This window comes from Accipiter gentilis, chromosome 9 (assembly GCF_929443795.1).
Source record: "Accipiter gentilis chromosome 9, bAccGen1.1, whole genome shotgun sequence".
NCBI classification, from domain to species: domain Eukaryota; kingdom Metazoa; phylum Chordata; class Aves; order Accipitriformes; family Accipitridae; genus Astur; species Astur gentilis.
Window position 1 is genome coordinate 4,837,159 of NC_064888.1, and position 24,757 is coordinate 4,861,915.

At 59.6% G+C, this 24,757-nt stretch overlaps 5 protein-coding genes across 15 annotated transcripts in view; 3 read left to right on the plus strand and 2 right to left on the minus strand.

The window, feature by feature from the left end:
* The first annotated feature begins 314 nt into the window (after positions 1 to 314).
* SAR1A (secretion associated Ras related GTPase 1A) lies at positions 315 to 5,745 on the plus strand. Its single transcript, XM_049811089.1, has 7 exons — positions 315 to 398; positions 930 to 1,004; positions 2,291 to 2,410; positions 2,956 to 3,021; positions 3,688 to 3,791; positions 4,215 to 4,346; positions 5,005 to 5,745. The coding sequence occupies exons 2-7, from the start codon at positions 947 to 949 to the stop codon at positions 5,119 to 5,121; spliced, it is 597 nt and encodes a 198-aa protein (XP_049667046.1). The 5' UTR covers positions 315 to 398; positions 930 to 946; the 3' UTR covers positions 5,122 to 5,745.
* Positions 5,746 to 6,377: 632 nt separating this feature from the next.
* TYSND1 (trypsin like peroxisomal matrix peptidase 1) lies at positions 6,378 to 8,469 on the plus strand. Its single transcript, XM_049811050.1, has 4 exons — positions 6,378 to 7,403; positions 7,529 to 7,662; positions 7,758 to 7,943; positions 8,054 to 8,469. The coding sequence occupies exons 1-4, from the start codon at positions 6,397 to 6,399 to the stop codon at positions 8,263 to 8,265; spliced, it is 1,539 nt and encodes a 512-aa protein (XP_049667007.1). The 5' UTR covers positions 6,378 to 6,396; the 3' UTR covers positions 8,266 to 8,469.
* A 670-nt stretch (positions 8,470 to 9,139) lies between these two features.
* On the minus strand, positions 9,140 to 14,841 carry SPOCK2 (SPARC (osteonectin), cwcv and kazal like domains proteoglycan 2). The gene is made up of 11 exons (XM_049811098.1): positions 14,512 to 14,841; positions 12,230 to 12,238; positions 12,000 to 12,045; positions 11,574 to 11,688; positions 11,356 to 11,458; positions 11,166 to 11,274; positions 10,954 to 11,073; positions 10,636 to 10,854; positions 9,882 to 9,944; positions 9,610 to 9,747; positions 9,140 to 9,507 (listed from the first exon to the last, which is right to left on the minus strand). The coding sequence occupies exons 1-11, from the start codon at positions 14,707 to 14,709 to the stop codon at positions 9,362 to 9,364; spliced, it is 1,266 nt and encodes a 421-aa protein (XP_049667055.1). The 5' UTR covers positions 14,710 to 14,841; the 3' UTR covers positions 9,140 to 9,361.
* DDIT4 (DNA damage inducible transcript 4) overlaps positions 14,634 to 24,757 on the plus strand; it is a 56,358-nt gene continuing 46,234 nt past the window's right edge. The window contains exon 1 of one of the 2 annotated variants that reach the window (XM_049811091.1): positions 14,634 to 14,650. The gene's annotated coding sequence lies outside the window, so the exon portion shown is untranslated. The remainder of the gene's footprint in view (positions 14,651 to 24,757) is intronic. The other variant, XM_049811093.1, reaches the window with a different exon arrangement.
* The window catches only part of ASCC1 (activating signal cointegrator 1 complex subunit 1), a 41,172-nt gene continuing 32,353 nt past the window's right edge, over positions 15,939 to 24,757 (minus strand). For 2 of the 10 annotated variants that reach the window (XM_049811059.1, XM_049811063.1), the window contains exons 10-11: positions 16,462 to 16,578; positions 15,939 to 16,370 (exon numbers count right to left, since the gene is read on the minus strand). In XM_049811059.1, coding sequence (XP_049667016.1) covers positions 16,041 to 16,370; positions 16,462 to 16,578 — 447 coding nt within the window. In that variant the 3' untranslated portion in view covers positions 15,939 to 16,040. The other 8 variants (XM_049811061.1, XM_049811064.1, XR_007507340.1 and 5 more) reach the window with 8 other exon arrangements.

A 24,757-nucleotide genomic window follows, 5' to 3' on the forward strand; every position in this document is an offset into this window, starting at 1 on the left:
TCCCTCCCTCCCTCTCACGAAGCACTGGAGCCAAGGTGTGAACAGCAGCCCTTAGACGGGTCTGGGGGGGATTCGGGCAGGATTTATCGGGTAATGCGGTAGCGTGTCCCTCGAAGAGAGGGGACTTTGACTCGGGGCGGCCGGGGGCCGGCCTCGAACCCGGGTCCTCCGGGGCTGGGCGCGGGGGCCGGCCTCGAACCCGGGTCCTGGAGGAGCGGGGCGGGGCGACCGCGCGCCGCCGTGGCGTCAGACGCACGGCCGACGTAGAGGAGCCAGCGCGGCGAAGCCGCCGGGCCGGAAGTGGGCGGGGCGCGCGCGGGGCGACGTATTTCCGGCGGGGAGCTGGCGGCTGCCGAGGAGGGGGAGTCGGTGGCGCGGCGGCCCGGGGGCAGCCGGGGGTGAGCGGCGGCGGAAGGAGGGGCTGGGGGGGGGGGTGACCGGGCCCCGAGGGTGGGGGGAGCCGGGGGGGGGGTGCCGAGCGGGGCGGCGGGGGCCGGGCGCGGGGCGGCGGCGGCGGCGGCGGGGGGTGACACGCAGGCAGGGTGGGGGCGGGGCGGGGGCTAGGCCGCACCGCCCGCCCTTGAGGCCGCCACCGGGGCCGCCTCCGACCCCCCGACCCCCCCCTCCCCTTCTCTCGCTTCCCTCACCGCCTCCCGCCGTCGTCCCAGCGGCCGCTGAGGCGACAGCGGGAGGCGGCCGGGGTGGTCCGGCGGCCGGTCCCTCGGGGAACTGGTCCCGGGGCGTGGGGGGGCGAGGGGGATTAGTCATCTCCCGGGGGAAATGCTTTTCCTGCCCGGCTGCCCGCGGGAGGGAGGGGAGCGGGACCCGCTCCTGAGTGGCAGCATCCCGCGGGGGCGGCGGGGGGGGGGTGGCAGGCAGCCGGCTTCCATCGAGTACTGCCCCCTTTAACTCTGGTTTTGTCCCCGCAGGAGATTAATCTTCAGCGATGTCTTTCATTTTCGAATGGATCTACAACGGTTTCAGCAGTGTGCTGCAGTTTCTAGGTAATGCTGCATTACGTTAGTTCTTAAACAGCTCGGCTCGGGCTGCGGCAGCTGCCCCGAGGTCAGTTTGGCTTGTGCCCGTTGCCAAAACCGCTTAAAAGTTAGCGATTAAAGCGCATCTCTTTTGGAGCATGCGATAGCTCTGACTGGGATAGAGTCCGGCGAGAAAGCTGCAAACCAATGGTTTTTTACACCAGGAGGAGGAAGAACCCTGAGAGTAATTTGGAGGCGTTTGGCTCCCACTCGATCTTTCTCTTGCCCTTTAGAAGCGCGAGAGCAGCTGGGCTGATGCCAAGGGCCCATTTAGCTCGGCACCCTGCCCCAGACGTACATGCTGCCTAGCCAGGGAGGGAACCCCATCCTCCTCCTCCTGGTATCCAAGCTCACCAGCTCCACCAGAGCTGACCCTTGTGTCTCACAGCTGCAGCTCACTGGCTTGCTTCTCCTCAAATTATCACTTCTTACACCAAACTACCCACCGTGGCGTGCCTGAGGGGAGCTGCTGGCCACTGACTAACGCCCTTTGCGTGATCCGGGTTGGAGGCTCTTTGCGGAGGTGCTGGCCAAAACATTGCCTAATCTGGGGTGACCTGCGCAGCTGGGCTGGCTGCTTTACCGTGGTGTGAGCAGCCCTTCCCTGAGGTGCGGGTGCTGGCAAAGCTCCTCCTGCCAGAGTCGTGAATTCCAGCAGAGATCCTGGCTGGCAGACGGGCTGCTCTCTGTCTGGATCGCCTCACGAGGGCTACGGAGGGATGAGAAAAGGTCCTGTTGGACACCTAAGGGAACTTTCACACGGTAGATGCATACCTGGAAGTGGAAGAAAAGTCAGTTTATCTAAAGAAAATGATGTGTTGTTTCACGCTTTGCACGTTTTCTCCAACAACTTGCTGCTCTCTTTTATGAGTATTCAATTTTCACGTTTAAATACCCCTTTGGGAGTGACAGATTGATCCGTAACCCGTTGCACATAAGCAGTGCTTTGCTGCACGCTCTTCTGCTGGGATGTATCTGAGAAATGAACACGTTCCTCGTAGAAACACAAGCTTAGAAAATGTCCGTTGTTGTAGACGTTACCTTGCGTTGTCTTGGTAAAAGCCAGTTCCAGCTGTAGGATTTTTTTTCCTTGCTGTTCTGTGTCCGTGCTGGAAGGACCGTAAATGCACAGATAGCAGCGTAGCTCTGGGCGAGGGGCTTATATAAACACAGCGGCAAGCGTCGCAGCACTTCTGCTCACCCGCCGAGATAAGCCTGCTGGAGTTTTTCTTGCTTGTTTGTTTTCCTTCCAGGTTTGTACAAGAAGTCGGGAAAACTTGTGTTCCTGGGCTTGGATAACGCAGGCAAAACCACTCTGCTGCACATGCTCAAAGACGACAGGCTGGGTCAGCATGTCCCGACGCTACATCCCAGTGAGTCTGCCAGCGACTGAGCCCTGCCTGCCTCGTGGTCTCGGTTTTTCCCCTTTAATTTTGGGGACACGGTCTCAAAAGATGCCTCGGTGATAGCTGTGTGTTGGGGCGGCAGACTTTAAGAGTCTTAAAACTGCACCTGAGGATGCAGCTGCACGTCGGTTGCCCAAGCTGAAGCGGATTTGCGTTTTCCTCTCAAATACAAAACGGAGAGCCCGAGAAGTGGCGTGGCTCAATTAATATGAGGTGCCTCTCTTGGGGAGGGAGTGGGTTTCTAATGAAAAGTGTAGTAGAGTGTAATAACTGCAGACTTAATACGCATGTGCTTGAGTGGGGAGGTGGGAGAAATTATTTTCTCCCGCTTGTGGTCTTGTGAAACGACTCCATTTCAGTGACTGAATTCTACAGGAAAGTCAGGGAGTTCCTGAATTCTGCGGTATATCGGATAGGATGAGCGTGTGTGATGTTAACACGAGTCCCCGAGAAATTCTGGCGTGGCAGCTTCTTTATTTTCCTGAAATGCAGCCTGTATTTTTACTTTTCAGCATCAGAGGAGCTGACGATTGCTGGAATGACCTTTACGACTTTTGATCTGGGTGGACATGAACAAGGTAAAAGTGAAGCCGCTGAGTGGGAGACACCGAATGAGGTTAATTTTCTGATACCTGTGATGTTCTCCAGCCACCTTGAGAAAAACCTACCAAAAAGCGATACTGAAAAGTGATAGCAATTAGCAGCACCTAATTATTTGTTGCCTGAAATTATTTACGGAGCAATACGTGGAAATAACCTCCTGGCTCTAGGATACCTGTTGTTTCAGTTGTTCAATACTTCTGCTTAGTTCTGGCAGTTTGGAAAAAAATGCGGCCAGTTCCTGCTCTGCTGCCTGAAATACTTTTAGCCATGGAAGACTTGAATGTCATAGGCTTATTCTTTTGAATAATTGCTGAATTTTTATTTTTAGACTTTCTAGAAGTTCTAAGCAAAGTTTTTCTGCCCTTTTTTTTTTTTTTTAAATACACAAAAATACCAGAAGAAAGACACCCCGGCTGAAAAGGCAGCCATGGTTGCAGAGGCTTACTTAACGAAAGCCAAGCGAGCGTAACTGGCTCTCCGAACCACCTGGCTCGCGGCCTCCGCCAGTCCCTTCACCAGAAGGTCTTCTCTTACCCTGAGGAAATCATAATGAAGAGGGTGGCTCCTTTTTGGGTGTAGTTTTCCCCTTGCTTCCAGTAGCGTTTTCATGGAGTGGTGTTTGTCGCTTCTGTATCTTCCAGCTCGCCGGGTCTGGAAGAACTACCTGCCGGCCATCAACGGGATCGTCTTCCTGGTGGACTGCGCAGATCACTCGCGTCTTATGGAATCCAAAGTTGAGCTTAATGTAAATATAGTTGTTGGGTTTTTTTCCCCAAGACCTCTGAATAGCTAAATTTATAAATAATACTCTTCTTTTTGGGCCTGGAACTTGCGCACAGCGCGCTTTGAGAGTCTCGTGCTTTCGACTTGCACTTCCAGCGCGCCTTTCGGGACAGCCGTGCGGTGTCCAAAGCGCGTGCTTGTAGGAATTTGCACGTTACTTTATGCAGGGACCGGATCGGTATGGATCTATCAGTATGCTCTCCCAGAGCTGAAGAAGTTTTGAAACGGCCCATGCGTTTAGATAGGAGCTGCTTCTGCAAAACCTTTCTGGAGAGACTCCTCTTCCACAGGAGTACCGTAGCACCAAAAAATAGCCCTCGGTGGCCACAGAGCCTCAACAAAATGTTTTTCCTCAAACTTAGCTCTTCTTCTGTCTTGCACGCAGGCACTAATGACAGATGAAACAATATCCAACGTGCCAATCCTTATCTTGGGTAACAAAATCGACAGACCAGAGGCCATCAGTGAGGAGAAACTGCGGGAGATCTTTGGGCTCTACGGACAGACCACAGGAAAGGTAGGGGGGGATCCAAATCTCGGGTTGTCCGCAAGCCAGGGAGGGCTTGCCTGTTTCCTTGCGCCGTCCAAAAACTAACTGAGCTGCCGCCGTGAATTTGTCCACAACGTTGACCAAGGCGAATCTTTAGTACGAATAGTTGTGAAAATGCCAGAATTGTGTAAAACACGGTGGTACCTCTACAACATTTGGGGAATCGGGCATCGAGCTGGTATTTTAACGCGTTGTCTGGCTCTTCTGCTTTCATTATGCTGCGTTTCCATCCCATTACACATCTAATCATTTTTTTTCAGCGTTTAAAAAACAGCCCGGTTAGGGAGAATTGATCAGAAATGCCGGGTGACGGTAGCAAAAGACCGCAAGGCTACTCTGGGCGCTGGCTTATCCGCGCAGCGACGGTTGCTTCTTGCATCGCGCCGCCGAGTATCGCGGGTACATTGGGGCCGTGCCTTGAAAAGGGCGCGCTTCAGCGTTCCTTGCACCCGTTTTCCCGCGCTGCTGGCTCCCAAAATTCCGTTGGCCAGGTCCTTCTCGCCAAGGGGACGGCGCGCCGCTGGGAGAGGAGGCTCCCGGGGCCCAGCGGGGTTTCCCTAGACCCGGTCGCCGCTTCACAACGCGGGCACGGGTGCGGTTCTGACTTCTTTTTGGGTTTCCCTAGGGAAACGTGCCACTGAAAGACCTGAACGCCCGCCCCATGGAGGTGTTCATGTGCAGCGTGCTGAAGAGGCAAGGCTACGGCGAGGGCTTCCGCTGGCTATCGCAGTACATCGACTGACGCTTGGACGGACGTAAAAGAGTTTTACTCCTCTGGACTGATCCTGTTCACAGCTTCCCTGTGGACTTTTCTATTTGAACGCGGAAGGTTTTTCCAACCGCTTACTGGCATTGACCAAGAGACACTCCTGGTTTTCGGCCGCCCTTATCGCACAGTGGTGACACAACTCTTTTCCACGCGGCGGGGAGGCAGCGCCGCCGTTCTGCACGCGGGTGCGAGTTGTCCCTTTCGGTTGGGTTACAGCGGGAAGTAAAAAAAAAAAAAAAAAAAAAAAAATAGAAAAAACAAACTCTGCAGGCTGCGCTGTTAACAGCTGAAAAAGAGAGCACGTCTCACCACTGTGGTTAATTGACTTAAAAGGAAAAACAAAGAAAACAAAAAAAAAAAAGGAAAAAAAAAAAAAAGAAAGAAAAAGAAAAAGCAATTATATTTTTTAAAGAAAGCGTTAATGTAAACAGCGTCCCTTCTAACTTTTTAGTTGAACGTTCATCTTGTTTAGTCCAGAGTCCGGTTAGGGTTTTTTTAAAAATATATTTAACAGTATTTAGGTATTTCACAAATTACTGAACCGAGGTATCACGCTATTAGAAGTCCTCAATAAACGTAGCGTTTGGGCTTAACTGAGCTGCCGGCTGGCTGTGCTGTCTCACGCTGAGCGACGATGACGACGATGACGACGACGACGAGGAAGAGGAGGCGGCAGGTGCCATCCCAGCGTCTTTCCCCTTAACCCGGATTTTTCCGGAGCGCCCGCTTTTTGGGGGGCGGCCGGGCGCTCCCTCCCACCTGCTTTTCCCCCCCACCCCACCCCACCCCCCCCACCATGTGCAGCCAAGGCCAGGCTCGCGGCCGAGCGCGTCGGCTCCTCTCGCTGTGACGCCTTTTTCCCCGGGAGTGACGAAGGCCTGACGTCGACGCACGCGCCGGGCCCACGCTGGAAACCCGCCGTCACCTCTGGCCCCGGTGGGGGGGGGGGGGGGGAGCGGGGCGGGGCCGGTCACCGCCTCTACTAACGCCCCGCCCGCCGCCACCCCACCGCCAATGGGGAGGGCGCAAGCTCCCGCCTCGGCCAATGGGCGAAGGGGGCGTGGGAGGGGAGGAAGACAGAGAGAGCGAGAGAGAGGGGCGGGGCCGGCCGGGAGAGCCCCCGGGGGGCGCCGAGGTCGCAGCGCGCTGCCTTGCGCCGAGTTGCAGCCGTTGCATCGCGCTGCGTCGCCTCGCACCGCTCCCAGCGCTGCCCGCCGGCCGCCCCCCACCCCCCCCCCCACCCCCGCCATGGCGGAGGAGCAGGCCTGCTGCGTGGTCAGCGTCTCCGGCCCGTCCGACTCGCACCAGCCGGCCGCCGGCCCCTGGAGCTGCAGCGGGGTGGTCCTGAGCCGCGGGCCCGGGCTGGTGCTGTGCCAAGGCACCGTCTTCGCCCCCTTCCTGCGGGACGGCCCCGCCGCCTGGGCGCGACCCCGCGCCCTGCCGCCCGACGCCCTCCGACCCGGCCTGCGCCTCTTCGTCCTGCGGCCCCCGGCCCTCGGCCTCGACGCCCCGGCGACGCCGCGGCGGCACGAGGCCCGGCTCTTGGCGCTGGTGCCCTGCGGCGCCTTCCGGCGGGCGCTGGCGCGGGCCTTCGGCCCGGCGGACCGCTGGCGCTTCGGCGGGGAGGCGGCGGGGGACGGCGACCCGCGGGCCCTGCACTGGTTCGCCTGGCTGCGGGCGCCCGGCCTCGACGCCCCCGGGGGCGGCTGGACGGCGCGGGCCGGCGCCGGCTGCCTGCGCAAGGGCGAGGGGCTGGTGGCCTGCGGTTCCCCCTTCGGCGCCCTCTGCCCCGACCTCTTCCTCAACACCCTGAGCAGAGGGGTGGTGAGCAACCTGGCCGGGGAGGAGAACGCCCTCATCCTGACCGACGCGCGCTGCCTGCCCGGCACCGAGGGCGGCGGCGCTTTCCTGCCCTCGCCCGCCGGGCCCCTTCTGGTGGCCGTCATCGCCGCCTCTTTCTGCTGGAAGGGCGCCGAGTGGGTCGGGCTCACCCTGCTCTGCTCACTCGCCGCCATCTTGCGCGCCAGCGCCGGCGTCCTGGACGAAGCCGGGGTGGCGGTGCCGCCGGTGTCGGGGCGGGCGGTCGCGGCGCAGGCGGGAGGCGGCCGAGACCCCCTGGGCTGGACGGCGCTGGTGGAGTGCGGGGCGGCGTGGGGCTCGGGGGTGCTGCTGGCCCCGCGGCTGCTCCTCACCTGCCGGCACGTGGTGGAGGCGGGTGGCCCGCTCCGCGTGACGCCGGCGCCCGGGCCCGGCCGGTGAGTGCGGCTGCGCGTGTCCCCCCCCCGCCTTGCTCCCCAACCACCCCCCACACACACCCCCCCCCCCCCCGCCGCCACCACCGGGCCTTGCCGCCGTGACATCTCGTGGGCCGTGTCCCTAGGGATGCCGCCGTCCTCGGGGGACGCGTGGTGTTCGCCACCGAGGAGTCGTCCCCCTTCGACGTGGCGGCGGTGGAGCTGGAGGAGAGCGTGCCGGGCTTCGTCCCCCCGTGCCTGGCAGACACCTTCCTCCCAGGTAAGCGGCCGCGGTGGGTGGGGGGGGGGACATGTGGGGTGCTGGGGGTGTGTGTCACCCCCTTGCACCCACCTCCCGCCTCTCCCCACCCCCAGGAGAGGAGGTGAGCGTGATGGGCTTCGGGGCGCTGGGGCGGGCGTGCGGCCCCTCGGTGACGGCGGGGGTCCTCTCGGCCGTGGTGGCGGTGGCCGGGCGCCCCGTCATGCTGCAGACGACCTGCGCCGTCCACGGGGGCTCCAGCGGCGGCCCCCTCGTCTCCTCCCGCAGCGGATGCCTTCTGGGTAAGTCAGAGGGTCCCCATGGGTTTGAGGGGGGGGGGGGGGGTCCCACGGGTGTGTGTCGCCCCCCCAGCCGGCCCCGGTGACCTGGGCGATGCCTCTCTCCCCACCAGGGATCGTGGCCAGCAACACCCGGGACACGGACGTGGGGGCCACCTACCCCCACCTCAACTTCTGCATCCCCGCCACCGTCCTGCAGCCCCCCGTCATGCGCTACCACCGCACTGGCAACCCCGACGCCTTCGCCACCCTCAACCGGGCGGGCGAGGGGGTGCGGGCGGCATGGCGGCTCCAGCGGCAGCCGGGACCCCCCAGCAAGCTCTGACCCACCTCCCGGGGGGGGTTGTGGTGGGGACGGGGCTGCCACATCCCCCCTTTGGCCCCGGCAGCGGTGAAGCCGAGCCCCTGGTCCGCGGGGGGGGTCGGTGGAGGCTGGGGGTCCTGGGGTGGGGGACATGGCACGGTGCCTTTGCCAGGTGCTGGCACCTCCAAATTGGGGGGAGAGTTTGGGCTTTGTTTTCTTTTCTTTTCTCCCTGGAGCCATAAACGCCGTGAGTTGAGGCCCTGGTGTCCCGTGGTGCTGAGCAATCGGGGTGGCGGTGGGGGTCCTGGCTGGGGTGTGGGTTGGATTTGGGGGTAGGGGTCCTGTAAGGGATGTTCTCAGGTAGGGAAGGGGGTTAGTTTGGGGCTGGGGTCCTGAAGATGGTCAGGGTCAGCTATGGGGGGGGGGGGGGGGCATATTTGGGGCTGGGAGCCTGTGGTGGAAGGCTGAATGTGGGGACAAAACCCAGGGGCACTGGGGGGGGGGGGGGGGGCAGCCCCCTGACTCCCCCCCCCCCCCAGGGGACAGCAGCAGGGCACCACCAGCAGACCCAGTCCCACCAGCAGACCCAGCACCCCACGCAGGGCGAGCAGGTACAGGTGGGATGGGGGGGGGATGTCAAGGTGGAGGAACGGGAGGGCGAGCGTTTGACACAGCACGGGGTATTTATTTCACAGCCGCTACACAACGCCGGGGGGGCCGGGGCGGCCACGCAAGCACAGCACGGGGTGGGGAGGGATGCGGGGGGCGGGGGCAGCTTTTCTATGGGGGTATTTTTGTTTTTTTCCTTTTTTCCCACTTTATTAGCGCCGTTTGCCCGGTTGAAGACCACGCAGCAGCACACTAGGCCTACAAGGCTCTACCCCCAAAAAAAAAAAAAAAAAAAAAAAAAAAAAGCTCAAATTCGCACAAGCGTGGCCCCCCCCCGCCCCGCTCACCCCTTCCCTGGGTGAGCACCCCGATGCCCCGTTCCCCCACGGGGCCCGGGGGGGGGGATGCACCCACCCCATGCCACACTGGCACCAGGGGGGGGGTCACGGGGACCCCCGGCTGGGGGGCTGCTGCCCCGCCGTGCCGCTCGCCGGGCTCTCCTGCTCCTCTACCAGATGTAGCCGCCGTCGTCGCCCTCGCCCGCTTCGCCCTCCTCTTCCTCGCCTTCCTCGCCCGCCTCCTCCGGCTCCTTCTCCTCCTCGTCCTCCCAGCCCACGCTGCTCCCGAAGTCGCCCGAAAACCCCGCCGCCTCCTCTGTAGGGGGCAAGGGGCAGAGAGGTTTGTGGCCGGGTCCTGGGGCTGCAGCCCCTCTCCCCGGGGCAGGGGGCTTTCCCCCCCCCCCCCCCCGGCACTCACCGCAGTCGGGGCTGCCACGGCCACGGGTGCCCGTCAGCTCGGCACCGTGCTGGTCCACGCACCAGCACTCCCCGCCGCCCGGCTCACACTGCGCCCGCCGGTAGTACCCGTCCTCGTCGCAGCTGGGGATGAAGGTGCCTGCGGGGAAGCGATAAGACCCCACACACACACCCAGTGCGAGAGAGCCCCCCCCCATCCTCATCCTCATCCCCAGCCTGGCCGTGTGGGGCCCTGCCAGGGAACAGGGGCCCTGGGACCCCCACCCCACTCACCCGGCTTTTTTTTGGCTGCTTCTTGGATCTGAATCTTCTCCAGCTCCCTGAGACAGGGCGGCTCTGCAGCATCCCCCACATGCCGCTCTTAGGGTCGGCGGGCAGCCCCCCGCCACGGCAGGCAGCCCCCAGCCCCATGGTGTGTCTCCCATGGCCCCCCACGGCATGCACACACACACACCCCCCCCCCCCAAAATTGCTGCAGCATGTGTTCCCCTATGGTGTGCATCCCCCAGCCCCATGATGTGCATCCCCTGGCCCCACAGCATGCGTCCCCCGCAGTCTGCACCCCCCAGACCCTACAGCATGCATCCCCCATGGTGTGGACAACCCCCCCCCCCCCGCAATGTGGTGTGCATCCACCCATGGTGTGTGTCCCCATGGCCCCGCAACGTGCACCCCCCGCCCCGTCCCCCCAGCACGCATCCTCCCATGACCTGCATCCCCCCAACCCCATAGCATGCATTCCCCATGACCCCACAACGTGCATCCCCCCAAAATCCCATGGTATGCATCCCCCCAGTGGTGCGCGCACCCCCCAACCCCATGATGTGCATCCCGTGGCATGCCCCCCCCCCCAGTTTGCATCCCAGACCCCATGGCGTACATCCACCCACGTCAAGCACCCCCCCACCCCACCCCAATCCCATAGCATGGATTCCCCATAACCCCACAGCGTGCATCCCCTCCCCAACCCTCTGATGTACACTCGCCCCCCCCCCCCCCCCCCCCCCCCCGCCCCGGCGTGACGCACTTTCCCTCCAGAAGCAGAAGCACCACTCGGGAGCGGAGACGCGGCCGTCCTTGGAGGTGTCGCAGGAGTTGAAGAAGGCGCGGATGCACACCTCGTACTTGTCCAGGTTGATGGCGGCCAGCTCGGCCGCCTCCAGGAAAAGATCCCCGCTCGTGTCCAGCCGGGCGAACATCCACCCCACCGCCTCCTTGCAGCTGGCCGCCACGCTCCTCTCCAGCGCTGCGGGGCAGGATGGGGCCCGTGGCTGCCCAGAACACCCTCCTGGGGACAGCACCCCGTGCCCCCTCCTCTCGTGGTGGGATTGGGGGGGAAACCTACCGGTGGCGGGGCTGGCGGGGAGGCCGCCGGAGCCGTTCTGCTTGGCGTTCTCCCGCAGGAGCTGGAACCAGTCGCGCAGGCGGTCGCCGAGGTCGGCCAGGTCCTGCCCGGTGCACGGTTCTGCGGAGGGGTTGTGGGGGGAGCGGCGTCAGGCCGGGTAGGACCCAGGGACACGCTCCCCCCAAGTGCCCCCCCAGCCCAGTCCCGCTCACCTTGCTTGCCGTCGCCGGCGGGGCCGTGCGGGGTCGGGCAGGGGCACTGCCCCTCGCACCGCACCGTCAGCTGCTTGCTGGCCAGGCACGCCTGCTGCTCCAGCTTGCACTGTGGGGCGGCAGCGGGACATTGGCGGAGGGGGGGGGACACCGCGTCCCCCTCCCCGCGGTGAGGTACCACCATCCTTACCGCCGAGCTGTAAGTGTGGCCGTCGGAGCCGCAGACGGCGGCGAGCGGGGCGGCGTGGCAGGGCTTGCAGCCCCCGTGCCCCTTGGCGCCCGGTGGCTTGATCCTGCACGGGATGAGAGGTACGGGGGGGGGACGGGATGGGACGGTGCTGAGCCCCTGGCTTGGTTTTCCCCCAGCTCCTCGCCGCCGGCTCGGTCCCGGCCCCGCCATCCTCCTACCTGTGCTCCAGCTTCTTGCGGCTAATGCACATGGCACGCTGGTAGCCCTGCGCCACGCACACCTTGTGCCGGCTGCACTTCACCTTCTGGCAGGGGTCCTTGGTGGTGTCCAGGCCTGGGGGGGGTGGGGGGTGGCAGAGAGAGGCCGGGGCAGGTGGGGACCCCCCAGGGGAGCCCCGGCGGCGCTGGCCACCAGCCGGCCCGGCACAAAGCGCCATTCAGGCTGCAGCTGGGCGGCCGCCTCGGCACCAGCTGCCGCTTCCCGGCACGCACCGGCCCCACCGCAGCTCCCAGCCGGAAGGGAAAAGCCCCCCCCGGGGGGGGGGGGGGGGGGCTGTGCGGGCAGAAAGCGTGCGTGTGTCCCCCTCCCCATGCTGGCTAGCATGGAGTCCCCTGTGCCCCATCCCAAACCCATCCCAGTGGTACCTTCATCCCCGGGCTGGTTGTCCTCCCAGCTCTTGATGTAGTCATCCTGCAATTAATTGGGGAAGAGCCTGGGTGAGGGCAGGTAGCGGGAGAGGTGACGCCGGGCCAGGCGTGTCACCACCCCACTCAGGGCCACTGGTCTGGCGAGGACACCCCCACCCACCCACCCCACCCCCCAAAAGCGGGGTGCCGCCAGGGCAAAGCAGCACCAGCAGCCCCTCGACGCTCACCTCTACCTCCTGGCAGTGCAGCGGTGGAGATGGCCCGGCCAACACCGAAAAAAAGAGAAAGAGAGACCAAGAGCGCTCACCCTCAGTGCTGGGGCAGCCCAAAGTCCCTGGCCCCGGCCCACGGTGACGGGGACCCTGGCACCCCGACCGTCCGAGGTGCCCACAGCTCTCGACACCAGCCCCAGATGTCACCAGCGCCCACCCCCAATACGGTCCCTCATCTCTGGCTCTAGACCCGTAATCCTGGAGAGCCTTTATACAGGATAAAACCTTTCCCCGTCATCCCTTGGCTGGTCGGGAAAGGCAGGGAAGAGGGATGGAAAAGGCATCGGGTGGAGGAAGGCCCCGGGAGCCCAGCGAGGCCCCGCTGGGACCCCCGCGGGGTGACAGTCCTGGTGCTGCTGCCCCAGTTTTGCAATAGCAAGCCCAGAAGGAGCAGGATAAGATGGACGTCGCTGCCTGGGGAGGCAAAGCTGCTCTCCCGGGGCCCCGAAAGCATGCCGGGGGGTGCGGGGGGGGCAGCGGGGACTCAAATCCTCCCGGCAGGCAGCATCGCTCGCCCCACGGGATGCTCCGAGGCGGGTTTTGTGGTAAGGCAGGAGCATCCTTGCGGCCCCGGGGAGGGCAAGGCAGGGTTTTGGATGGCAGCTCGAAGCAGAGGAGCAGGAGGCAGCTCCGGAGGGGACGTCTCTCGCTCCGGCGCAGCGGCGTTTGCACCGCAATCGATAGCCTGCGTTCCTGTGCCGTGATTAGTAACACTGCGGCGCCCGGCAGCTCCCTGCGGCGCGGCTTTCGGCACACGGCCGCCGGCCTCCTCCCCGCCACACCGTGGGTCACGGTCCCCGCCACCGGTGCCGCTCGGCTGAAAACCCCACAAATCCATGGGATTTGGTTATTAATCCCTGCTAACCGCCGGCAGGGCCGCAGCCCCCCCGGCCTGGCAGCCCTGGCACAGCCGGGCAGGCCCCGCATGTGCTCTTAGTGCCTGGGGATGGGGGGGGGGTCTCTCGGCCCCAAACCCCCCCAGGGATGCCCAGCGTGGTGGGGGCACAGCCGCACACGGTCCCCCTCGAGCATCTGCAGCCGGTCAAGGTCCCAGATGCCCAACGCTGGTGTTGGCCAGCCGGGTATGTTGCTGGTGGGGGTCTCCGGGGGGGGGGGGGAGGGATGTTTACTTGCGTCCTTATCCATGCTCTGTCCCCCTAACTGGTTTATTGCGGGGGGGGGGGTGCCCCCTGCCCTGCCCATCTCCCAGCAGTGCATCCTTGCTGCCAAGGTGAACCTGAGCGCACATTTGAACAAAGACCGGAGGGGTTGTCTCGGGGTGGTGGGGGGGGTGTTGGTTTGGGGTGTGCCCCCTCCCCGCTGGGCTGCTGCAGGTCCCCCCGGATGGGGTTGCAGCACCGTGCCCTCGCTCTGGGGGTAACGTGAGGGCAGGGGTGTAAAACGAGCCCAGGAGAAATCTCTAATTGCCCCCGCCCCCCCCCCAAAAAAAAAAAAGAAGGGTTGGAACAAAATGCCATCGAGGCTGCTCCTAAAGGCTGCGTAAAAGCAAAGGGTTAGAGGACCCCCCCTCCCCAAATGTGCCAGGTCACCTGCCGTCGCCCCGGCGGTGTCTGCATCCTCCCTGCCGTGGGTGTCCCCCCACGTCCGTCCCCCCCCCCCCCCCCCGAGCCCAGGGACCACCACCCCACCGAGCCAGGGCCGCCTCCGGCTGCGGCACACCGGTGCCCCCCCCCCCCCGCCTGCCCCACGGCGAGCTGTCACCGAGGGGCCGAGGCCACGGGCGCTGCCCTCGCCGCTGCCCACGAAGGGCAGGCGGGACCTGCCTGCACCTCTGGCCGGGCCCCCACGGGGGGACACGGCGGGGGGGGGACGGGGACACACGGGAGGGCGCAGGGGACAGCACCCCCCTCCCGCCCCCCCCCCCCCCCTCGGCCCTGCCCGGGGTGGCCTTGGCGTCAGCCACGCCGGTTTTGATTTCGACGCCCACCGTCGGGAACGGTGGTCCTTTAGCGTTGGCTCTACCGAAGCCGGGGAGCATCCCCCGGGTACCGGGACCGGCGCCGAGCATCCCCGGTCGCCTGCCGCGGGGCCGGCCACCGGCAACCGGGGGACGGGTCGCGCTGCGGCAGCCGCAGCGGCGGGGCGGGGAAGGCGGGGAGAGGGGGGCTCCCGGTGCCCGGCGGCGCGTCCCGACCCCCCGTTCCCCATCCTCCGTCCGTGTCCCCGTTCCCCCCCCCTCCCCAGCCTCCCCGCCCCCGCTGCCGGCTCGGACTCACGTCTCGGAAGCGGTTCCAGTGCTTGATCCTGCCGCCGTACTGGGAGATGGAGGAGAGCCATTGCTCGTCCTCCATGAAATTACCGGGGCTCTCCCCCGCCGCGGCGGGCCCGGGGCCGGCGGCGGCGGCGGCGGCGGCGGCGGGCAGGAGCAGGGCCAGGAGGGCCAGGTGGGCGCGGTGCCCGCCGCGGCCCCGCATGCTGCCGCAGCGCCGGGGGGAGCGGAGCGGAGCGGAGCGGTGCGGAGCGGTGCGGTGCGGAGCGGTGCGCACGGGGAGGCGCCGGCGGCGAGTGCGGCCGCGGGGCGGCACCGGGCGGCACCGGCGGGAGGGGCGGGGCGGGGCCTCCGCCGCGCCCGCCGCACCTGCGCGCCGGCACCGGGGCGGGGGAGCCGCCGGCACGGCACGGCACGGCACGGCGCGGCGCGGCACGGCCGCAGCCCCGGTCCCTCCCCTGTCCCCACCCTGCATCCCCGGTCCCGACCACGTCCCCGTCCCGCTTCCCCTGCCCCTGCCACACCCCCAGCCCGCATCCCCGGTCCCTACCAGGTCCCCATCCTGCATCCCTGCCACACCCCCATCCTGCATCCCTTATCCCACATCCCCGGTCCCTACCACGTCCCCATCCCGCATCCCTGGTCCCTACCACGTCCCCATCCCGCATCCCCGGTTCCTACCAGGTCCCCATCCTGCATCCCTGGTCCCTACTACATCCCCATCCCGCATCCCTGGTCCCTACCACGTCCCCATCCTGCATCCCTGGTCCCTACCACATCCCCATCCCGCATCCCAGGTCCCTACCACATCCCCATCCCGCATCCCAGGTCCCTACCACGTCCCCATCCCGCATCCCCGGTCCCTACCACGTCCCCATCCTGCATCCCTGGTCCCTACCAGGTCCCCATCCACGCATCCCTGGTCCCTACCACGTCCCCATCCTGCATCCCTGGTCCCTACCACGTCCCCATCCCGCATCCCCGGTCCCTACCACGTCCCCATCCCGCATCCCCAGTCCCTACCACGTCCCCATCCTGCATCCCTGGTCCCTACGACGTCCCCATCCTGCATCCCTGGTCCCTACCAGGTCCCCATCCCCGCATCCCTGGTCCCTACCACGTCCCCATCCCGCATCCCCGGTCCCTACCATGTCCTCATCCCGCATCCCTGGTCCCTACCAGGTCCCCATCCCGCATCCCTGGTCCCTACCACATCCCCATCCCGTATCCCTGGTCCCTACCAGGTCCCCATCCCGCATCCCTGGTCCCTACCAGGTCCCCATCCTGTATCCCTGGTCCCTACCAGGTCCCCATCCCGCATCCCTGATCCCTACCACGTCCCCATCCTGCATCCCTGGTCCCTACCACATCCCCATCCTGCATGCCTGCCACACCCCCATCCCTTATCCCTCATCCCTGGTCCCTACCACATCCCCATACCGCACCACACCCTGTCCCTGCCATGTCCCCATCCTGCAGCCCGTGACCCTGCCACGCTGCCCCCCCCGCCTCCTCCATCTCCACCAAAACTCTATCCTACATCCCTATCCCCCCCATCTTCCAAACCGTCACCTCCAGACATCTCCGTCCCCTTAGGTTTGGCAAGGAAGGCCGGTGACAACTCACCTCGGCTGCACCTGCGAAGGAGCAATGGGGGCACGGGGCTCTGTGTCCCCACTGCTCCTTCGCAGCTGCAGCCAGGGAGCTCCCAGCACACACACACGTGGCTTTTCTTCTCCCTACGAGGATTTCAGGGTGGAGAGAAAACACAGGGCTGCGTTTCCTTACGGGAAAACCAGCAGCTACGGCCCACGGCAGGTGCACGCACCATCTCTGAAGCAGCGATGCTGACCCGAAGCGAGGCTGCTGTGGTTGGAAATACAGCTTCCAGGCACCGCGTTTAAGAAAACAGAGTTGGGTTTCAACTTTACAGTTAACGATGAGCTGCATTCACGACCTGGGCTCTGGTGAGGCTTGCTACCGAGCAAAACAATGGTATAAAACAACTTTCTTCTTCCTCTGTGCAATAAGGACATGGGGATCTGCAAGCGTGGTGGCCAGCTTCCAATGCAACCTGGATGGGGGAAAGAAGCAGAGCCGCAGATTTCAGTTTTAACAAGTTTTAGGCAAATTCTAAAGTATTAGGTTGTATCTTGCAAATCCATAACACTGCCAGGTGTAAGAGGGTTTCCATTCATCAGTGCAGGACCATGCATAAAACAGTTTTATTGTGCTCAGCATGAAACTGTTCTAATTATATCTATGAATAATGATAGAAAAGGGAAAACCCTTGGTAAATCCATCACGGTACATTTTCTTCTGGCCCCGATCCCCCCAAAAAGCAGTAGGTGTGTTTTATTTACATGAGTAGCTCCCTTGCGTAAGGGTAAGGGGATGTAACACCCAATTCTGCCCCTCTCGTCTGTAGAATAAGCGCTACCGGCAAAGCAGAGCTGCCGCTCCACCAGACTCACATGCGTGCTTAACGTTATACAAAGGGATCAAGCGAGGTGTAAATTTAAGTACACACACAACGGCTTGCTGGATCACAGCCTAACCTACGACTCCGCAGATGAGAGGAACAGACCAGATCCCTTAATTCTGCCTGGGGACGGAGGTGTGAAACGAATTTAGCCGTGCCAGGCTAGAGCAGCGGGATAAGCCGCTTACTGCCGAAATTCAACCAACTTCCAAACGGTCACAGAAATAATAGTCATCAAAACATGTCTACACTAGTGGGAAGGGGAGGCGTATCCTCAGATCGGCCCTTCTTTGTAGAAAAGCCGTGTTTGCCTCCACGCCGAGGGGCTGTTTGCAAGGTCAAAGCTAGTCCCGCGTTAGGGAGGTGTGAAGGCTTAGTCCCAAAGCCAGCTGCGCTACGAGCCCACCGCAGTGAAGAACTCGAAATTGCCGGTATTGGGTGACAGTGGAGGAAAGCAGGTGTGATAGAAATGCCACCAATGCCCCGTTAAGCAAAACTCGAGCGCAAACAGCACCCCCCGCGTCCTGTAGCGCTCAGCTTCTTGGTGAGAGTTGTCAAAACCCCAGCAGGCAGAAGCTTTCCAAGGTGCATCCCCCTTTCGAGCTGTGTGAGCAGCTCCCAGGTCTGTTCTTTGGGCAGCTGATGAGATTTGCCAAGTACCTCTTCAGGCAGGCAGAAAGATGACGGCAACCGGTGTTAAGTGCTCTCAGCACCTCCCTGCATCGGCCGGCTAGCGAGCGTGCCAGTGCTCTGCTTGCTGAGCAAACAGTTTCGAAGGCGGCCCTTCCTCCTCCGTTTAGAGACCACAAAAGCATTTGGCTGCAAGGAAAAGCAGAGACAAAAAGCCCAACGGTTGTAACTGGGGACAAGCGCGGACTCCAGGGTAAAGGACAACCGGCAAAACCACGGATGATTTGATTCCCTGGCAAGAAAGCTTGAAAGCAGAGATAGGCAATTTGGTCTTGGAAACACAACCGGCAATGCATTTGGGGGGGGAAAAGAAAAGCCACCCCGAATCCTGACCGCCTCCCGCCGCCGTTTGCGCATGCAGTCAGAGCACGGCCACACAGCCGGCTCACTTCAGGAGGGAGGAAAAGGGATGAAAACCTCTTAAAAAAATGATTACCAGTATGAGCAGGTGCTGCTGGAGCAGCCCCGTCCCTAGCTAACGCACTCTCCACCTCGCTGACAGCGCCATTCCACGTTCATGGCAGCAACTAGGAATGGGCAGCAGCAGCCGCCGCCAGGTCATTGCAAAACAACTAAACACCAGCATCTTCCGTTTTTCAAAGGGTTCATCCTCGGGTGAGTTGAAAGCCTGTGTCGCTATTCTTACCAAACGCGGAGACTTACAAGAAAAAAAACAGTCGTCTTCAGATCTCTGAAGGATTCACAATGGTATCAAAGAGTTTTGCACTTCTTTTAATGGAGAAAACACCTACAAGGCATATGTTTTTCGACACGCTCCAAAACGGTCACTGGAAAAAGCTCTTACCATAAATGCTTTCTTATTAACATAGTTGCATGCTGGAAGTTTAATTACAGAAACTATCAATGCAACAGGAGATAAACACTTTGCTTTTGAAGGGAATTAATTTATTTGGAGATCTACATCACACAGGCACACTGCTGGAGATCCAAGCAAAGCCTGACCTCAATATCGTTAAATCATGCTCTGGGGAGCTCTCTTGGATTTTAAATACTTATTTTAAGACAAAACTTCCTTCTTCTGAAATAAAGCCACGCTTAAACATCAGCGATGCCCCAAAAGCCACCTGCACTAGTTTTTCTAGTTGTTTTCTTGGAAAACAAACAGGCAACAGCCATCAGACAGGCAACTTTGCGACATTTAGGTTACCAACGGGAAAAGGAGGCAGAAGGACCCCGGTTCCACCAGAAGGCAATACGTGTAGGAAAAGCTGCAGGGAAATGCCACGGTTCCCGGCTGCAATGTGCTTTCGAGGAGTCATGAGGCATCCCTGCTTGGAATTCCCGGGTTCCCATCCAAAATTCGTGTTTTATAAAAACATTTGACCAATGAGTCGCATCCCTCTGCGCACAGAGCGGACCTGCTGCGGCAGCCGTATTGCCGCTTCAGGAGAAAGTCAGCTGCCCGGACGTCGCGTAGTAGCCAGAGGCGTCCGAGGAGAACCTCTGGGAAAGACGCACCGAGTCCAGCTGCACCTCTCCGAAGTAGAAGTTCTCGAAGAGCTGAAAGAAAGGAGAAAAACCATTTGATGGGCACCTAGAGAAATGCAGCCTTCAGCTGGTCCATGGATCTCTCGCAAGAGCTGGCCCTGCAAAGAGCCTCTACTCATAGACTTGTTTCGCCTTTAATGAAACTCTTCTTTAAATTATTTTTCCCCCTAGAGACTGCACTTAGCCTTTAAAGCAAACAGGGTATAAACCGAACACCTCTTTTTATCTACAGCAGCAGTTGCTCAAACCTTCCTTACTCTGCTTTCTGACTGTGGCTCATTTAGGGAGCTTGGGGAGGCTATTCACCGCCCCGAAGGCCACCACCCCGGAGTGGCTCTTGAGGTTGCAGGCTCCGCAGGAGTGAGGATTGAGGCCAGGACGTTTTTACCAATCCAGGCCACAGGACGTAGGACTTAACAGTTACGGCTCAGTCCTAATTCAAACTAACAGGCTAGAGGCGCAAGGCTCTTCATCCCAGCACTGACCCCGCTTTGTTCAACAAATCCTTCTTTGTTCGGCAAAGACTTGAGTGCAAATTAATGAAAGCAAGCCAACTCTGGGACCCTGAGGGCGTGTCTCTGCTGATTAATCCAATCTATGAAGCAGACCAAAAAAAATGACATCAGAATTTCTTACAGGGAAGTTCAGCAATATTGCTGGAAAGGCATCGTGTCCAAGCGTATAAAGTGCTCCTCCTGTTCCATTATGACGCAGGAAATTGCTCTACCTGGAAACATCAATTGTGCCTTCGGAAAAGCTTTTCAGCGGAGATGCTAATTTCAAAACTCTGCTTAACGGGAGCGCTGTGAGTCACCGGGGGCCCGAGCAGTGACATCTCCCCACCACAGAGATCTCCGAAACGTCCATTCCATCTGTCTCCTATTGAATTTTCTGCACACCCCTTCCTCCCATTACAGAAGGCACAAATGCTAACGGCCAGCATAAGCTGATGCATTAATTACAACACATCCTCCTAGAGCCAATGGTGCATCAATTCCTCCATACAGCCAATGATCGAAACCCCAAATACCTAGTTAGCATCTGAAAGGCTGCACTTTGCCTCCTCCAAAAAGGCATTTGGCTCTGCCTGGCACTGATCTGGGCACAACTGCTCTTTTGTTGGTTCTCCCAAGGGCATTCTACTTTGCAAATACCCCTTTTTCACAAGGTGACCAGCTAGGTTTCTTTCAGCACGATTCCTGGTTTCGCTGTCACTCCTCCAGGAAGGAAAAATGCCTTAGGGAAAGCGATTCCCTGTCCATCTTCAGGGCACAGCAAGCAAGGCTTCGTCCAGGGAGCACCACCGAGGTACGTGGGCCACAGACCAGATGCCAGGCACCAGGATGAAGCCAGCCCCTGCTCCAGACTGCCAGCTCATCCGGACAACTCTCCGCTCAGGATTTGGCTGAGGCCAGCAATTCCTCATCAACACACGACAGTCAGACCGGCATCTCTGAAGAGAAGGGGTATTTATGCGTGCCGAGCCAGCTCTCAGCGATTGCTAAGCCCCCGCTTCAGTTTGAAACGGCTGCAGCTGCAGTCAGACGTGCTGCAGAGGGCTCGCCGCCAGCAGCCCACCTGCCAGGGACCACCTCCTCCTCCCCGGACCTGCTTGCGTGGCAGCACCAGCAGCAGTTGACCCCCCCCAAGCTGCTCCTGCAAAAAACATCTGGGTTAGCACAAACGCCGCGAACAACTGGGTTTCTCTGCGCTGGAACATTTAGTCACAGCGTGCCTGCCTAGGAAAGGCGGTGGGCAGCCTCTGGCTCACCTGCACCTCATCCTGCCTTTGGGGTGACGCTCGTCCCTCAAGACCCCGGCACAAGGACTTACTTCGCACAGGGCCTGAAGTAATTCGCCGCTAATCGCCCAAACTCATATAAAGCCACAACTTGCCGTCCGTTCATCCGCGTGTGTACGTGGCAGGAGCCAGGCGCCCCGCCACGGGGGTCACGCAGGTCCCCGTCCCAGCAAGAGGCCCCGCCGCAGCAGCCTGGCTTCAAGGGACACTCTGTGTGTGTGGCTCCATGCAGCTGCTGCCCTAAAGGGAGGCACCCTGTTGAAAAGTAGTTGTGCTAAGGGAGCATCTCCAACAGGGAGAGGCGGAAAAGAGAGACAAGAAATGACTACAGCCATATAAACTCCATTTTATATAATTAAAGATTTATACAATTAAAGATTAATTATGTTCCCAAAAGCCTGCGTAGTTCATGTTAGAGGACTTAGGATAAAATGTCTCATTAATAAGTGATGGTAGTAAAAAGGGGTTGGTCTCCTTTCTCTTTTTGTTTTGGCTGATCTGAGAAGGAAGAATGATTTCCAGCTCTCCAGGGCTTGCTGCAGTGCTTGCCGCCAGCTTGCCCACTCACCCCAAACCTTAACACCCATCTCTGTCAAAACGGTTGTTCCTATCAACACTCCTTTCCTTCCCTGAGCATTCTCTACCCAGGAAAAATGGAAATAATTTCTCTCCATTCCTAACGGAGGGAGCGGTAGGTGCATTGGTAAGCAAGGAGATACTAGGATTTGTAACGTATTTTTTTAAAAGAGAAGGCGGATGAGATGCTTTATTTCTGTAGAATAAAGTCTTTGCAAACATGAAGAAAACAAACGAAACGCTGGGATGCGCTGGTCCCATCAGCAGCCCTGGAAGTCAAACCTTTACACAAAACAGCCGAAGGAAAAGTCTTTCAAATACTTGTTTATATTATCTCTGCACACCACAACCTGGTTTTGGTTTTGGTTTGTTTTTTGTTTGGTTTTGTTTTGGTGTTTTTTTTACAAAATACATGTACTTGAAAGCAAAAATTAGTTATTGAGACAAACTCTCCCCCCAGCCCCTCTTGCCTCACATAGCCTCAGGCACATCGGACCAGAAAGACAATCAGAAGGTCCCAGAAGACACTGCCCAGGTCAAGGGCCCTCCATTTGTACACTGCTAAAAGTGAAGCAAACCCCTTGTACCAAAGCACTTTGTATTCCCTTGGCTTTTTTTAAGACCTACCACCTCTCGTGTGTCCGAGCGTGTGTGTGTTTCCCAGGGAGAACGCTGCTAGAACTATTGATTTTTGGTAATGTAGCTGTACTTTCTGAGAGTAAACATGCTACAAGATTTAGAGGACAACCACAGACATTTTTTTCTGCTCTCGTTTCAAGCTGGCTTCTCACCGATGCTTCTTTGTTCCCTGCGGCTTCCCACGACAGAAGCCACTGGACGCCAGGCGTGGGGATCACAGCCGAGCCACTGTACAGTCAAGATCTGCCTCCGGCAGTGGGGAGGAAGGCCCCTCAAACATCATCCTCCGAGACCCCCAAAACACCAGGAGCTGGCTTCCCGTCATGAAAGCATCCTGCGCTCGGGTCCCGGGGGCTCAGGAAGAGATTGCAGAAGGCCAAGCCTCTACTTTTGACTTTCACTTCTATTTATCTTGGGGAGAAGCCAAAGCAGAGCTGAGAAAGATATTTATATCTCCCCCCTCTCCCCAGCCACCACGGAAACGCTCCGGTTTTGGAGGAGGCCAGTAGCACAGCTGATGAAACGCCTCCTATAAAAGCATTTTACCCTTCTTTATTCTGGGCCAGGAAAGAAGATACCTGGAGGTTGTTACGCTTCATGTGCAAATGCCGATAACCCTAGGACTTGCCTAGTCCCCCTCCTGTCCCTTCCCCTGGATGCCAAGGGCCCACCTTTCCCCAAAAAGGCTGCAGGGAGCACGAGGAGGCACGGATCAGGAGCAGCTAGGAGGGAGGCGGGGGGAGGAAAAACGCAATCACCCGCGCACGGTTACCGAAAGCCATGTCATTTGATTGGAGAGGGACACAAGGCTCAGCAAAAGCACAGTAATTCTATAAATCCGAACACACTGAAGGATTTACATCCTCGCTGCCTAAAGAATAAATAAGAGGTTGGGGGTTGGGATTTTTTTTTTTTTTTTTTAAATATTATAAATGAAAATCAACCTGATGGAGGTAAAGGTCAGCTTACGAAGTCAACACCACGCATGCCGTGCAAGCTACTAACTCCCATCAAGGGAATAGCACTTAACAGACTAAGTGCCCTCTGTCTCCCTGCTGCCTTCCCAAATTAAATTAAAACCGAATGAGGAAAGAGCATTGTTAACTTTTAACCTCAGACCCAGCACCTCTCAGCAAACGTGCAGGAGATGTGCCCTATCTTTCACAGCCACAGACTCAGAAACCACTCAGCGAGGATGCCTAGAAGGACACGGCATCTCCCACAGGGAGGAAGCGGGTGCCTAGAGAGCGGCACAGCATCCTCCTGGGAGCAGCATCCCAGGACCTGCAGGGGATGGCAGGGACTGCAGCTGTGCCGCCTTTCCCCAAAAGCCATAAGCCCCCGAGAGAGGGAGCGTACTGATCCATGGATAACCTATATTTCACATCAGGCTGCAAACTACTGTAGGGCCACGTGTGCCAGCACTCCTCCTTCTTCCTCTCCCTTCTGGGGGGCTGGGTCCAAGGACACAACCGCACAGGTAACGATGAAAGGCAGGCAGCCCCGTGGTAGCTCCCAGAAGGCAAGCTTTTCTCCATTTCTCCCCCAAAGTCCTTTATTCTGAGCCAGGAAGAGCCAGCAGCGTGCCTGTCATTTCTAACACCCCAATTTCTCTCATTTAAGACAATTCCATTCAGACGTTGGAAACCCTTCTTCCTCCAAGGTCCGTTCCCCTCTATTACCCACAAATTACAAAGCAGGGCTCCCTTGGGGTGCGACAATCATTTTCTAAAGGAAGACAGAGGCTGAAGACTTGTTTGGGGAGAGAAAGAATCACACATCAAACAGCTTGCTCCTTGCAAACCTGAGCCAAAAATGCTAGTACAAACTTCAGCCCCCAAACCACAACAACTTCCTTATCAAAGGCAGAGCAACAGATCAAAACCAGGATGCCTCTTTTCCGCATTTTTTTCCCCCTTCTGCCTAAGCCTGTAAAGTAGGTTTTACCGAAGCACTGTAGAAACAAATGCAAAGGAGGACGATTCCTCGATGAAGCAGTTAAAACGTGTGTCTAAATGATGCTGTGTTCCTGAGCGTGGGCATTTGTCAAGCAGGCATCCTCGGGGGCTCGCTTCCCACAGACAACCCTCCCAGAATGAGACAGCACCTTTGTGTTCAAACCTGGAAACAACAGTAATAAATCAGGGCGCTAATCCACATAAGGACAGCAGCAACGCGTTTCAGCTCCGGTTATGAAGAGCGGAGACGCCAACACAAACTGGTGCTTTTAAATCACCTGTCATGGGCTCAACAAGCATGAGAAATATTAATGGATTCGCCTGGAGAGGCACCGGGCAGCGGGAGGACAAAATAAGTCCAGACAAGGGAAGGGAGTAAGAGGTATTTAAAACTTCCTTCACGTAATCTCTGGCTTGCACTCACGCTGCCTGGCCTGGATTTTGCTGCTACCATCAGGATTATTGATCAGTTTTTAAAGCCTTACGTCGCCTACCGTAGTTCAGCCAAAAAGGACCCATCCTGAATTAATAAAATGTCCAAGCAGCTCTGCTGAGAGCCTTGGTGCTCAGAAATGCTGGGGGAACAACAATTCACTGT